Source organism: Vigna umbellata, chromosome 1 (assembly GCF_029865625.1).
Source record: "Vigna umbellata cultivar VRB3 chromosome 1, Vumbellata_1.0, whole genome shotgun sequence".
Classification (NCBI taxonomy): Eukaryota; Viridiplantae; Streptophyta; class Magnoliopsida; order Fabales; family Fabaceae; genus Vigna; species Vigna umbellata.
In genome coordinates, this window is record NC_142165.1 from 7,426,638 (window position 1) to 7,443,711 (window position 17,074).

At 32.8% G+C, this 17,074-nt stretch overlaps 1 protein-coding gene and 1 pseudogene across 1 annotated transcript; one reads left to right on the forward strand and one right to left on the reverse strand.

The window, feature by feature from the left end:
• Window positions 1–620: 620 nt before the first annotated feature.
• On the forward strand, window positions 621–2,050 carry LOC148204503 (nuclear transcription factor Y subunit C-3-like; annotated as a pseudogene).
• A 10,460-nt stretch (window positions 2,051–12,510) lies between these two features.
• Window positions 12,511–14,921, reverse strand: LOC148204504 (protein neprosin-like). The gene is made up of 7 exons (XM_088110996.1): window positions 14,772–14,921; window positions 14,574–14,660; window positions 14,276–14,464; window positions 14,018–14,185; window positions 13,625–13,678; window positions 13,307–13,453; window positions 12,511–12,882 (listed from the first exon to the last, which is right to left on the reverse strand). Exons 1-7 carry the CDS (start codon window positions 14,919–14,921, stop codon window positions 12,511–12,513), a joined length of 1,167 nt encoding a protein of 388 aa, XP_087967122.1.
• Window positions 14,922–17,074: the final 2,153 nt, after the last annotated feature.

Here is a 17,074-nt window from a genome sequence, read left to right on the forward strand (position 1 = left end):
AAATATGTATGTGCCACCATCTACATGGAGACATACATAAAATTCAATTTCAGAATACAATCCATATATATACAACGAGCAAAATAATCAATATTGTTTCTACTATTTATGCATCAAAATAATTCATAAACTCAATGTATAATGAATACATCTAATATATTACCTAACATCATCTACAAACACTTAAAAGAAATGCAACCCGCTGCTCCCAAACATCTTTTATGACTGGACGCAACATAGGAGGCATATTACCCAATATCTACTCAAGGAACAATTTGAGTTAAGTTATAATATTAATGATTTAAGATATTAGTTATAAAATGTTTACATTACCAAATCTCACGAGTCAACGACATTTGCAGATATAATTTTTGCATGTACCACATGACATAATATCCGCACTCAAAGCTCTCCGATTGACGCAAGCATTATAAGTTAAATTCATAAAGTTTCATAAAATTTATAATTATATTTTAATATTATGAATGATTAGTTACTTACATTTGGTACAATAAACTATAATTTTTTTTTTTGAAAGTGATATGTGTTCCTTGCAACCTTGAATATGTGGCAACCAATGCTAGAATGAAACTCTTGCAATCAAATAATCTAATTAAGAATTCATCATAATTATTTATTAAAATTCCAATTTGTAAGCTAAAGCAAACTTGGCCAACCATGTTATTAGAGTGAAACTATGAAAGATTCAATGAAAATGGTGTATATATAACATTGAAGCTACAATTAAAAGAGTATATCAAAGACCATTGAAGTTGAAGTTAACTTAGAAGCACAAAGGAGTGAAGTAGAACAGATATGAGACAAGCTGGTGTATATTCAAGGTTACTGTGTGGAGGGGTATTAGGAAGGACAGGGCCTCACTCTTTTCCCTTGACAAGGATCGAGAAGATCATGAAGAAGTCAGGGATGATGCTAAAATGATATCTGGGGAGGCTCCAATTATCTTCTCCAATGCTTGTGAGCTCTTCATTTAGGAACTTACTAGAAGGTCCTGAATCATGGCCATCCAAGGCAAAAGAAGGACTTTGCACAAAGAGGACTTGATCTCTGCAGTTATAGCCACTAATAATTTGACTTTTTTATCACTTTGGTTTCCAATTCTGACAGCATCCACTTGGTGGCACCACCACTACCACGGAGGTAGAAACTATATATTAGCCTTAAGCAACCTAAACACAACAGCAGCTATAGAATTTGAGTTCATGTAATTATTTTAATATACATATGTGTGTGTGACTTTATCTGTTGGTTATCCATCACTATACATAAATCCATTGCATTCATCTAAGATGTTGATTCAAGTGTAATTCAATAAAATGGTTTACCCTTTTTTCTGTGCGGTAGCTGAGATTCCAAGATCCATTTCTGGCCAAACAAAATAGTGCCCTACAAAGTTTACCTAACAACTATGGAAGTATTTGCAGTTGGAACGCCCAACACAGCATGCGACAACGACCAAACACTACAACACACCATTGGAGAAGAGCCCAACACACACCACACACTACAACTTACAAACCCATCACAACAGTGTAGCATTGGAGGACCAACCACGACGAGGGATTCATCCACCATTGACGAGAGCTTCAACCACGGTGACAAAACAAAGATAACTTCACTTATCCACCATGGCGATAACTTCAACCAATAATGGCAACCAGCGACTAGGAATAAAAGGTTGACCCATCCATCATGGTGAGAGGCTAGGAATAAAAGGTTGACCCATCCATCATGGTGAGAGCTTGAACCAACAATGGCAACCAGTGGCGGTGAACAACAACTTCACCCAACCACCATAGCAACAACTTCAACAATAACAACTAGTAATGACAAAGAACGAAAGCAAAGAGTGAACGAGAGCAATGGTAAGAAGCGTAGAAGAGAATGGATGTGAAGTGCGAGAACAAGAATGAGAATAAAGGAGAAGAATCTCAAAACAGATAAAGTGAAGTGTGAAAGGAGATTTGGGGCAAAATGTTAAATAATCTATATCGATTATAGAGTCTAACCGATATAAAAAAAGTTCTCCAATATATTATAAATTTTGAATATAATATTGCAAAATATCTATTTTTGAACGTTGATATTGTTCCACAAGTCTCTTGCAGCGTAAATGTTGCTGCCAACGTTCTTTGCCAATGTTCTTTCTTCATTTGCAACGTTCTTATTTATTAAAATAATTTTTTTCTCAAAAAGATATTTTGGAAGATATTTTGGATCATGGGTCTGGTTCGCCAACTCTACAAATAGAGTACATCATTCACTAAAAAACATAACATCATAAATCACTCTTCTCTCATTCTCTCTTCTTTTAGTTTCATTCTTTCTCTTTTCTTTCTTTCCTAAAAATATTCTGGGTTTATAATATTATCTCTTTAGAGATCCTTGATAGTTCTTTGCGTAATACACTGCAGATAAGTCCTTAAGGATAATGATCTACACAGGAAATCATTGTTCTTGATCTTTATTGTTTTATTGTCAGCTCTTACAACAATCTTAAAGACTTATAATTGACATCAACAACTCAATCTTAAAGGATTAAAACTTTGTTTATAGAACTCAAATGGTATTTGCGAAACCAATTACATAGACACATGCTGTCAAAAGTAAAAAAGGTATGGAAGCTTACTATAATTGTATGATGATGTGAATATATTCTTGAAAATTTTAGGAATATGGAAAGCTAATTTTATTTATTTATTAATTGATAATTTAGCTATGGATGTTTCGTTAGATATTTGTGTTTTGTTTGAATGATTAGTGATATTTTTAATATTCTCTGTAATCAATGAAAAATTGTTCGAAAGTTGTTGATTATTACCTGCGGATAAAACATGGACGGATAATTACTATTCGCGGATATTTATTACCTGCGGGTAGCGGGTATTTTAATACTCGCTTCTAAACGGGTAGAATACAAGTACTATACTATCCAACCCGGAGATATCCGTTACCCGAAAAAAACATAATAAAAATTTAATTAATATTTTTTAAAATTAATTTTTTTATTACTCTTAAAAAAGGAAATTTTAATAACAATGACTTAGGATTCCTTTCAATTACCTTTTTTTAAAAGATAAAAAAGAAAAAAAAGGGTTACATTACTTTTGACCTAACTCTAATAGAGATATCAGACATATACATTGAATCCCATCAGAAAATTCTCTCTTAACGGAGGACTCTTCTTCCTTCTGGTTCAGCTCGCACAGGGAGTAGGCTTCATTCCCTCTTCCCCTCTCTCTTGGTTCTGATTGGGGTTTTATTCCAATTTGGGATTTGAAATTAGGATTTTATTGTTCTCTGATTTTGGGGGTTTCTTTTGTACATTTTGATTTGCGTTTTCAGAGTTCGTTTCTTGATTTCTTCCCTATTTATTGGTGACGCGATTTTGGGGTTATTATTCAAATCAGTGTTTTGAGTTTTTTTGGATTTTAGTTCATTGATGCAGATTGAATTTTTGAAGACCCTGGTGGTTATCGCGGTTTGGAGATTTCTGTGATTGCGTTCATTTTCGGAATTTGGGTTTAAGGTTCCTGTTTGCGTTCTCTTGGAAATTCTTTATCTCTCTGTTTCATACATTAATAGATATTTGTGGGTTAATCCTCTGAATAAATTGAGACTTCAATTACTGGGTGTTTCTTCCTCATATCTTTTTTTTTTCAAAAGTTGTTACATTGTGTCTTTTTAATATGTAGCAAATATATTAAATTGTTCTCTTTAACTTGTAATTTAATTTAAACCTTATTTAAAAATTCACAAAATATATTTTTTAAATATTTGTGTGTTGAAACGGGTATCCAACGGGTATCCGCGGGTTAAAAAAAATCTGTGAATTTTTTTTATGCGGATATCCAGTGGGTAGTGGATCGGGTTGCGGGTACGATTTTTTGCATGCGGGTCGGGTTGCGGGTAAGCACTATCCGTGCCCGACCCAACCTGTTGCCATCCCTAGTGCGGACAATGTTGGGGTGGCAGGCGAAGGCGCCGGTGACGTGTTGCGAGGAAGGTCGACGCGACAATGAAGTGAATCGCGTTTCGTTTTGTTTTTTTAGGGTTTCTGAAATTGAGAACTGGGGAATTAGGTTTTCGATTCAAAAATTGGGTTTTCTTTTCTTTGTGCGTTTTGATTCACAATTGGGGTAAATTCTTTCCTATTGATTCCTAGCGTATTTTGGGGTCTGTGTTGATTAGCAGAGGGTCGTTCCTTTCCTTACGACGGTGAGAGTTCACGATGGCCACCTAGCCACGTGTTCTGAGGACTTTGGGTTGCTTCAGGTTAAACCTATCGGACCTAGAGGTCCAGTATCGAATTGGAACTAGAAATTAATTTGGTTTAAAAGGGAAGGAATGAAAGTTTAAAGGAATGTAATGAGATGATTAATTAAAATAATAAATGATTGATTTATTATTTTGAATTAATATTGAATTATATTTAGTTATATTTTGTCATTATTGTTTGAGTAGAATATATTCAGTACATTATATTTTTGAATGAGATAATGGTGAATGAATAGTGTTAGACAGAAAATGAGAATAATTCTTGTTAGAACTAAACAAACTTTGAAATGAAAAGCATGACTGAAGTATTTTAGGTGTTAGAATTATAAGGAAGGAAAATAGTATATTACTATCTGAAGAACAATATATTGAGAAACTTCTTGAAAAGTTTGGGCATTATGATTTCAAACTCGTGAGTATTTCTTATGATGCTAACTCTAAATTAATGAAAAAAAAAGGAGAATCTATATCTCAACCTCAGTATGCCCAGATAATTGGGAGCTTACTGTACTTGATGAACTTTTTTAGACCTAATATTGCTTATGTAGTAGGTAGACTGAGTATGTACACTCAATGTCCAAATCAAGAACATTGGGATGCACTTGCTAGGCTTATGAGATACTTAAGAGGTTCAATGGATTATGCCATTGAATATAATGGATTTTCCACTGTACTAGAAGGGTATAGTGATGCTAACTGGATCTTTGATTCAGATGAGACAAAATCCACTAGTGGTTATGTATTCACACTTGGGGGTGGTGCGATTACATGGAGATCAACCAGGCAAACAATTATTGCAAGATCAACAATGGAATCTGAGTTTGTCGCTCTTGAGATGGTTGGTAGTGAGGCTGAGTGGTTGAAAAGCTTCTTAGCAAACATTCCACTACGAAATTAAACCAACCCTATCGGTGTCAATACAGTGTGATTGCACATCGACAATAGTTATAGCTAAAAAAAAATTACAATGGAAAGAATAGACATATCCAATTGAGACACAATTTGGTGAAGCAACTACTAAAGAGTGAGACTATTTCCGTTGACTATGTGAAGTCAGAACGAAATCTAGCAGATCCTTTGACAAAACCCTTGGGAAGAAATATTATCTTAGAAACATCGAGGGGAATGAGACTTAAGCCACTGGCAAACAAACAAGTGATGGTAACCCAACCTTTGTGATTGGAGATGCCATGAATAAGGTTCATATGAGTAAAAATAAGTTATTTGTTAGTTCTGATATCACTAATTTGATTTTAAATCAAATATGTTCATTCCTATGGTGTATGTGTGAAAGTGCTAGAGACTACATTATTGAGAGGTTAAACTTTGTAATCAAACAAAGTTTTTAATGATCTTTATATCCCTTATGGGTGGTGTATGATTTGCAGCATACACTTGATGAAATCACCTATATGAGTGTCAAGTGGGGTCGCTTGCATGAAATCTTGGCATGATCTCTAGAGCACTCATGAATACCGGGCACGCGCATGGCTTAGTAAGCGTATCAAACCGATGACAACAAGGATTGTGGGGGTGTACTGTGATTGATAAACCTCTAACACACTCAAGTGTCTTTGGTTTATATAGCTTGCTAAACCAACTACACTGTGTGTTAAGTTTCTTTATCTAAGATTGGTTCATATAGCTTGTTATACCAGTTCTGATGCATTACATCTTGTGAAACCCAGAATAATTTCTTTTCTCTTTTGTTTATACATATTTGGCAATATGTGGGGGATTGTTATAAATTTTGAATATAATATTGCAAAATATCTATTTTTGAGCGTTGATATTGTTCCACAAGTCTCGTACAGCGTAAATGTTGCTGCCAACGTTCTTTCTTCATTTGCAACATTCTTATTTATTAAAATAATCTTTTTCTCAAAAAGATATTTTGGAAGATATTTTGGATCTTTTGGATCATGGGCCTGATTCACCAACTTTATAAATAGAGTACTTCATTCACTCCAAAACATAACATCAGAAATCACTCTTCTCTCATTCTCTCTTGTCTTAGTTTCATTCTTTCTCTTTTCTTTCTTTCCTAAAAATATTGTGGGTTTATAATATTCTCTCTTTAGAGATCCTTGCTAGTTCTAAGATCGTCAGAAATTATGAGAAGTTCTTGTTGTATCCTAGGGGATTTGCGCAATACACCACGGATAAGTCCTTAAAGATAGTGATCTACACGCCTCAGGAAATCCTTGTTCATGATCTTTATTGTTTTATTGTCAACTTTTACAGCACAAATTACATTTTTTTCACTACACTAATTCTATATCAGTTCTAGGTCTAACAGGTATAGAAAAACAACTTTCTATACCTATTCTGATGACAATGGTTATAGAAATCTTTCTATACCTATTCTAAATGCAACTGGTATAGAAAAGTTTCTCATATTTATGATATTGTCATTGCATCACTTTCTATAACTAGTGAATTTCAACACATATAAAAAGTTGCTATAAAAAGTACATTTTGCACTAGTGAGGTAACAATAATCACTAACATATGTCAAAAGTGATTGTTTATAATACTTGTATGGATGTGTCCTTCTTACGCCTAGGGTTAGTAGGTTTACTCCTTTTTAGGGTTTCCTAAGCATGATTATCCCTAACTCATTCTAATTTAAAGATTGTTTATACCTTATGTTGATGTTGCTTACGAGGACACTTATTCAAACACCTTTGCATTTACGTTATAGGCGATGCGTATTCATCCCTAGGTCTTCAGTGTTCATTGGTTGAGGTGTCTTCATCTCTAGGTCTTCAGTGTGCATTAGCTAAGGTGTCTTCATCCCTAAGTCTACAATGTGTATTGGCTATCGTGTCCTCATTCAACCACTACACAGTCTTTCATAATCGATGTCTTTCACTTAAAAAAAAAAACTAGAATTATCAACGGATATAACTTATCGGTAGTGTCCAAAATCCATTGATAATTCAAGTTTTTTCATGAATTATTGACCGGTTAAGATTTGTCGGTAATGCCTTTGTCAAGAATTATTACCGACGGCCTATATGCACTAATAACTACTGACGAGAATCATTTGTTGATAATTACCGCTGGATAGTAGATATATGGCATAACAGTTTCAAGTGTAGTGGGTAGCATTTGCTACCCACCACATTGGACCCAGACGTAATTAAAGACAATAAAAAAAATCAGAGAATGCAGATATATCCAAACATAAAGCAACCAATACCATGATAATGAAATTCATATCATTAAAAACATAATTATAATGTTAATAATACAAACGTATAAGTGTTTTTAAACTAAATGTACATAAACTAACAAAGTTCCTAATAATCATCATATTCATGAAAATTATTTCCTTCTTCTTCTTCATTCTTCTACTGTTAGGGAAATGGCTGGACTAGGGTGGGTTGCACTAGAGAGCGTCGTTGCTGGGACGATGCTGGGTGGACTGAGGCGGTTAGACCATATGTTATGTGTTTAGAGGCAATAATTTCATGACCAAATTTTGGAGATTCTCAAATCATTGCTTGAGATCATCATAAGCTTGTAGTTGTTGTCTTAATCATCATAGCCCTGGTCACCACTACTGGATGTAAATGGTTGATGCTTTAATGTACCTTTTCAATGTATCACTGTTGGACCATAGGTTTACGACAAAGGATATGCGAATAGCTCTAAGCGAATGAGAGAGACGAGGAACAAGGCTCTGACACTACGAAAGAAGGAATGCCAATCTGAAGAATGGAGAATGCTCTGAAGAAACAAGGTTTCCAAGAGAGAAAAGGAAAGGGAAATATAGGAAAAGGGAAAACTGATTGTTCAAATCCCTAATCAATTTCACGTTTACCAACATATCTTAGCCGTCAATTAGATTTTACCAACAACTTACAATAGATATTTACCCGTACGTGCATTTACCAATAGATCCATATGTTAGTAACTGAACGTCCATAATCTAACGGTAAATATACATTAACTACATATGTCGGTAATTTTATTAATTTTTATTGTATTTGGACTTAATATCTTACGGTCTTTAACTGGTATTGATGATGTCTTCTACGTATTGACCTAAGTGTTCTCCTCTAATCACTATAATATTCTCTCAAAGATGAAACCTTTAATTTGAAAGTCTTACCGTCTTTCGATAATATTACCCGAAGTATCCTAAGTAATGGTGTAGATGTCTTCATCTAACCATAGTAAATATCATTCTAAAAGATTTTACAAGAAAAAAACTACACGTGAGCAAAGGAGCTTGGTATTTATAATAACAAACGATTAATGAATATTTATCTAATGATTGTATTCAAATTTCTCGTACTCTATTTAATCATATCAGAGAGGCTTTATGTACCAGAGGTGCCGGATGCCGTACGGAAGGACGCCCACATAGACGGCGCCATATGTACCGATAGAGGACGTCTACCCAAAGTAGAACGTCCGCCCGAGGCTTGACGTCCGCGCAAGGTAAAATGTCCGCCCCGGAGGCTGGACCGAACGAGCGGCCAGCCATTTGAGAAGTGGACGTCCGCCTAAGATGGCGTGCCCGCCCAATAATCCGGACGTCCGCCAAACAGTCTGGACCGAGCGTCCTTAGGAACCGGACGTCCGTCCAAGGACGTCCGTCATCCGCCAGTCCGCCCAATAATCTGGTACGCATTCACGAGCCGGACGCCCGCCCAAGGATTGTACGTCCGCCCAAGAGCTGGACGTCCGCCCAAGGAGTGGACGACCGCCCAAGAGCTGGACGTCCGCCCAAAGAGTGGACGACCGCCCAAGAGCTGGACGTCCGCCCAAGAAGTGGACGTCCGCCTAAGTTGGCGTGTCCGCCCAATAATCCGGACGTCCGCCAAACAGTCTGGACCGAGCGTCCTTAGGAACCGGACGTCCGTCATCCGCCAGTCCGCCCAATAATCTGGTACGCATTCACGAGCCGGACACCCGCCCAAGGATTGTACGTCCGCCCAAGAGCTGGACGTCCGCCCAAGGAGTGGACGATCGCCCAAGAGCTGGACGTCCGCCCAAAGAATGGACGACCGCCCAAGAGCTGGACGTCCGCCCAAGGAGTGGACGACCGCCCAAGGAGTGGACGACCGCCCAAGGAGTGGACGACCGCCCAAGAGTTGGACGTCCGCCCAAGGATTGGACGTCCGCCCGAGAGCTGGACGCCCACCTAGGGTAACATCCCTGACCGACCATCATTCCCAACCGACGCACGTTGCTGATTACACGGTTAAATGCTAATGACACATTAAAGTCCTTAACGAAGATTAAGGTATTATTGGGCCGTCCCCAGGCCCCCAAAAGGTAAAAGCCCATTACAACTCACTATAAATAAAGGTCTCAGGTATGAACTCTGACCAACTTGAATAACGATGCATACACGCATCACAATCGCTCTGTCATATTACTGACTTGAGCGTCGGAGTGCCTTTAGCAGGTACCCGGCCCCTCCCCAACTGGGAGCGTGGAGCAGCGCTAAGTACGGAAGGACGCCCGTCCAGCTTGGAGCAGAGAACGAAGGATCATCCGCCAGGAGAGGAGGCCGTCCGCCCGGTTTGGAGCGCCATGGAACATCGATCGTCCATCTTGGTGCCGCCCGTCAATGCAGCTAGCTCCGGTTCGTAGGATTCAGCAGTGTCCGCCCGGTCCATGTATCTTCGCCGCCCGCCCGTTCGTCTTCGACAGTAAGTTTGTGTGTTTTTACAGGGTCCGCCCGGACTCAGCCGAAACACTTTCTATTCATTCTTCAACTATTCTCAATTATAAAAAACATAAATTTTAAAAATATAAATAAATTTTAATTTTTGTTATTTCATTTTGTAATATTTTTCTTAAAAATACTGTAGCTTTATATAATATATGATAGCTATTTACATTATTTAATATTTACTTTCAGCAAAAAATACATTTAAAGAATAATATCAATATATTAGTAAATTTGAATATAATTAATTGATATTTTTATATAAGTAAAAATGGAGTAGTTGGTAACGCTGGAATTAAGAAAATTAATAGTGCATTGATTGACAGGTTCATTGTGATATATACGGAATGTTGTTCACAAGACATGATTTTAATTGGGAATTTAGGGTGTGTTCTTTTGGGTGTATTTGGGGAAGATGATTTGGGGGAGATGATTTGAATGGATTTGAGTGGATTTGAAGGTAATTTTTTAGTTGTTTTTTTGAGTGGATTTGTGGTTAATTGAGAGTGGATTTGGAAGTAAAGTTTGTGAGAATTAGTGTAGGATTTGATTGATGTGATAGATTTTAAAAATTAGTTTAATTGGTAAAAAATAAAGATGACCAAAATGCTCCTAGTTATAAAAGTATTATAAAATGTTATTTTGTAATGTTATATTTAATTGTAGAGATGTTTATAAAGAGAAAAAAATTATGAATAATTTATAAAATTAATGTTTAAGCTAATGTGGAATAAGCTGTAACCGGTTACGTGAACCTGTAACCGAATACGCCATTAAGGCAAATTCTTCATGAAATTGTAACCAGTTACGCCTCCGTGTAACCGAATACGCCTCCCAACCTGCAACTCTATACGTACGTAATTCAGAAAATACGTGCAGGGCATATCAGTCTTTCTATGTCATTTCATCGCAAATCCACACACCTAAGGCGAGATGACTTGAACAGTGTATTCTCGCAAATCAGCGCTTTTACATCTGACCAAATCCTCGCAAGTCGGCCCAAAAGAACAACGCTGTTCTTCTAAATCAATCCTCGCTAATGCACCTGAACAGAGAAATCAGTCCAAACGAGCACAACCTTATTGATGAACTTATTAACGGACAAATTTATCGATAATGTAATCCATTTTGTCACGTTATTTATGGTGAATCATGGCCTTCGATAATTACAAAAGATCTATGATCATTGGTAATTACTGATGACTTAGACTGTTCAGTAATTACCGATGACCTATGTCTGTGAGTAATTATCGGCAAACTAATTCTTGGTAATTATTGACCATTGTGATCTGTCAATAAATATTTTTGACAAGGCATTTACTGATGGAATTTTCACTTGTCGATAATTCGTCAGAAAAATCACACTACGATTATGATATTTATCGATGGATATATTTTGTCGATAAATCAATTATTTTTGTAATGTAAATATTAAGAGTTTTTTTTTCTTTTAACAAATCAAAATGACGGGGATTACGTTTTTATTACCTATTTATTTGTGTGTCTTTTAATATTGTGTAAGAGTTTTTTAAAAAAATGGTTAAATCATTTTACTCATAAAATATAAAGGTATATTTACTAAATCTTTTTTTTCAGGTTGGGAATGTAAATATAAGATTTGGATTTGAAACTTAATTTGGAGAAGACCTATAATTAGAGCTGTCAGAATGTGTCACTTTGTTCGGCTTAACTTGGCTTGACTTACCATGCGTTGGCTACTTAGTGAGTCAACCCAATCCAACTCACTTATTAGCAAGCTCAAAAATTCAAACTTGATTTGTACCACTACCGGTTGATAGATTAAACGGATTGACTCACTTCATTACAATTTTTTTTCTTTAATTCCAAGAGAAAATATATATATATATTTTTTAATCGAGATCTAAATAAAGTTTAATCCAAATACAATCCAAAATGATATTAAACTCCAAATACAATCTACAATAAAAAAATACAATACAAACCAAATAAATTTAAAGATAGGAGAGCATTTAGGATTTTCGTTCTTTTAATATAATTTAATATTTAAAATTTATGGGTGCATTGGTGAGCCAAGTTCTTAATAAATCGAGTTCACTTTTAGCCTATGATGAAATTTGCAATTTTTCTTAGTCTATCCTAACTCAAACGTATGGTAGGTCGGATTGACTTGCGAGTTTAATTCATTTTGACAACTCACGTAAAATGGTGTGGGAAAGAACTGAGGAACAAGAACATAATGTTAGTTGGACAAAAAATTGAAAGAGATTGCGTGGATTGTTGGTGGGGACAGAGGAATAGGAAAGATTATTGCAGGTACTAATGTAAAATGAAGGATGTGAAAATGTGAAAATGTGAAAATGAAGGAAGATGACTAATGTAAAACTTGTACTCATTGGAAGCACAACATTCTAAGTGGATGCATACAGATGAAGAACAGAAGAAAAATAAACAAAAGAAAAGAGAGAAGAACAGAGAAATAAATTGTACTAAGTAAAGATGCTTATTCTTAAAGTGGATATAAAACATAATTATAAAGATTATTTTCCACAATCACCTCCAGGTCCTCCAAATTGGAGAACACTTCCACCAAACTCTCTTTGATCTCCATAGTAAGTAACACCATAACATTTATTGTTGTCAGTGAAGGATACGGTTTGATCAGGTTTAGGTCCGTAAATGTCTCTTGATGAATCTTGAATAAATACTGATCTAAAATAACATGAATTGAGACTATGTCCATCAGGAAAATGTCCAGATCCCATTGGAGGACTAGGACTACCAATATTAGCTTTTGTTCTCCCACCCCATCCTACTATGGCTGCTGAACCCAAGTTCACAAACAATGCTGCTGGAAAATAACCAATGTTTTTATCTCCCAAAGTTAACCACCAATTTTTTGTCTCTGCATCCTAAAAACACATGTCACCTTTAGTAAATAACATACCATACCCTTATGCATTTAAGACTATTATAATTAAATTGAAATTTAATAAGATAACAATTTTTCAAATTAAATATATTTTTAGTTCTTAAATTATCATAAAAAATTGTACTTGATTTTTAAATTAGATTATCAAATATTTAGCATCTTTATTTTATAAAATTTAATGAAAAATATTCTTTCCAAAAAATAACATATGAATATTATATTTTATTTCGTTATAAAACTCTTTTTATCACATGAAATATACTTCATACGTTGATCGTTGGAAAAAATAGTTTACAAACACTCTTATAAAATATAAAAACTACATATTATATAATTTAATTTAAAAAGCAAACATATATTTTTATAATAATTTAGAAATAAAAAATTATTTAACCATTATTTACCTGGGTAATAGAAATGTAAATCTCATAACTTGATACACCGTATACCGATACGTGAGGAAAACGAGAACCAAGGTAAATATTTCTGTCAGTCTGAACGAAACCTGGACATCTAACGTTGTAGCATCCTGTTTTCCTGAAATTATCTGACTGTAGTATACAAAAATTGAAATGAGGCTTAGTTATATTCTTCTATCATAAAATTCAGAAAAGCTAATACAATAAAGAGGAAAGAGAATATTATATCTGAAAATATATTCTCTTCCATGTCTAGTTTCTATAAATTAAGGTAAAACAAAATGTAATGATATCTCTTCTTACCGTCCATGTAGAATAAAAATGGGTTGCATAATCACTGTTTAATTCTGGATGCACCTGATATCAAAGTACAAGAATAATTAGAAACTTTTTATGTTCGTTTTCTCTTTTTGTTTATAATTATTTTCCAAAAACCAACAAATATGATATGTTTTCTTGATTATAATAAATAAATTATTATTTATTTATCTTTATTTGCTTCTAACAAAACATATGTATGTATGTATGTATATAATAAGAAATAAATAATAGATTAAAAAAGGACAGAAATAATTAATTTTTAATTACTTTTAATTAACTTTTAATAATTAAAAGAAGTATTTCATCCCCTAATCATTATATTCTCATTAAATAGCTTGATTTGGTAGGAAAATAAAAAATGCAATTGTAACTCACATGCCATCCTGCAGAGATTTTGTTGGTGGTGTCTACAGAACCTTTTTCAACCCAAATATGAGACATAGAAATTTGACTTTTCTGATCAACTTTCGGATTATAAATGTTCATTATTCCACTAACTTTATAATAAGGACCAGAACGTCGCTTGAGAGATACTTCTGCAAGCTACAAAATTAAATACGTTTAAATAATCAATAAACTTCAAAATTAAATAGTATATAATTTTGAGTTATAACATTATATAAAATATCTTACATGAACTCCTGGAATGTCTTGAACCAACATATGATCATTTGATATCAAATTTTCTTGAGTAAGATTATATTTCCTTGTTCTAAGAATAGGGACGGTTCCTTCTGGACAATTCTCCTCCTCAAGTCCAAACATAAATTCAATTTCTGAACTATTTTCAATTGTTTTTTCTATTTCAAAATTGGGTTTTAGCTGTAAAGAAATAAACAAACAAATTAAAATTTATTGTGAATATAATCAAAGTAAGATAGAAAGTTAAAACCAAAGCATTAATATATCATCAAAAGTTTTTATTATATACCTGCAATTTGTGATCTGCTAATAACGGATGTTCAAAAGCTGGTTGTTTGTTGATGTCAACACAATCAACAATGTCTCCAAACTTTGTCTATAAATTCCAAAATAGAAAAATAAAAATAATATCAGTAATTCATGTAATGTGATATGTTCAATGAAAGAAAAAGAAAGCATATAAAAAATATTAAATATTATGAAATACATGAATAGTTTTGAGAGGAGAATTAATAGTAAAACTTTGTTTTATCTCAAGCTTCACATCTTCCTTCAATGTATCTTCAATGCCATCAACAATATTATGACTAATATGACTGGTCACCAAACAAAAGATGAAAAACAATATATTCATCATCTTTTGAAACTGTATTACCCAGCAAAATCATCTATTATCTACCTATCAAAAAGACTTTATATATATATATATATATATATATATATATATATATATATATATATATATATATATATATATTAAGGTGATTAAAAATGTTATAAATATAATTTAAAAGTAATTAACGTACAAAAAATACCTTATAGTAAAATATATTAACATAATAAATTAATTAAATTGTGAAACCTTCTAATTAATATATTATTAAACTCCTTTTTTCATTATATGGAAACTAATTATTTCATGGTTTTACTGTATAGTATTGAATGTCCTATATTTTTATTTATGGTTTCTGTTGTCTATCATTTTTTTAATCGTTGAACAATTATGGCTAATCATTTTAAAATTAGATATTCTTATTAAAAAAATTAAAATACTTCTAGTATATGAGAAAAATTAATTAATTTTATTTTCAATGTTTTTAAATAAATTTTGAGATTTTAAAGATTTTAAGTTGAAGGATATGAACAAAATAAATAAATATGTTTGATTTAAAAATTAACTAAACTAACATCCTTTAAGAATTAGAAAATAATTGCATTTACACACTAATAGGTATAAAAATATTGCAAAATTATGTGCACGGAATGTGGACCAGGAATATGAGAACAAGCCTTAAATGAGTAACAGTAATCTACTGTTCTCAATTAAGAAAATAATAATAACATTTAAAAAAATAAATTTTTATTTCATTTAATAATATTTTCCTAAAATAATATAATTTTAATTAATATATGATATTCATTTACATTATCATAATATTTACTTTCAGTTTTAAAATACAATTTAATAATAATATCAATATTAGTAAAACTGAATACAATTAATTGATCTTTTTATACAAATGAAAATACAGGTAGTAGCTGATAAAGCTAGAATTAATGTTGTGTTATGTAATTTAGAATGTAATTCATTTATCAAAGAATTTAAATCTTTTTCATAATAGAATAATTTATTTTTGATGGAATAATAGGAAAAAAATTAAAATTTAAGAAATTTTGGAAGATATTTTTATAATATCTCAAATTTATAATACAATCTGTTTAATATGTATTGACCCGTACTCAACCTATACATAAGAGAGATAAAAATTTGACTTTTCTAAAAATGTGTGGATTATAAACACTATTTATTCCACTAAGTAAGATGGACCAAAATGTGTTTGAAGATATACTTTTACAAGCTACAAAGTTTAATATATTCAAATAATTATTCAACTTCAAGTATAATTTAGAGGTAACTTTGTATAATATATCTTACGGGAATATTGGATGTCTGTAAATAATATATAATAATTTAATAATAATTTTTCTTCAATAACATCATTTTCATCTTTTGTTATTCTCTGAATAAAAACCATTCTTATCGAACCCAAATAGGGATTCAATTTGTGAATTATTTTATAAATATAAAAAAAATTAAAGCTTAGAAAATATATAATAAAAAAATCAAAAATTAAAACATTGAAATATTTTAAACTGGAACTTTTTTCTATATAGTTAAATATTTTCTATTATTTTATCTGCAACTTATAGTTTTTTTAAAAAAAATGATCGTTGCTTGTAAATTTCAACGCAATCAACCATGTCTACAAACCTGATTTATGAAATCTAAAATAAATTAAAAAGTTAAATTAAAATAAATAATTTTCTCAAACTGTCCAATCGGACAATTCAAAATTTAATACAAACGATTAAAAGATTAATCGTTTGTGTTAAATTTCAAACGGAACTAAGTTTTACTCAATGATTTGATACTTATAATCTAACATGTGAATTATAATAACACAACTATCACATGCATATTCAAAAACCAATAACACATGCAGAGCTTAAAGTAAAAAACATGCATACGCAAAAGTCAATAACATGTATACGCAAAAGCCAATAACATGCATACAAAAAAATTATCAACAAAGAAGCTAACCTTTTTAGCAGATTCAAAAAGCAATGCAGAGAAATGGAGTAATGCAGGCCCAAAAACGTATACCAAAAACAGTCAAAAGCTCTGCCCAAGTTAACAAGCCAGAAATTGCACCAAAACGTAACGGAAACAAATTTTAATCGGTTCAAATGGAAGATATTTCATGAAAGAGTAATTTAATCGGAGTAAAA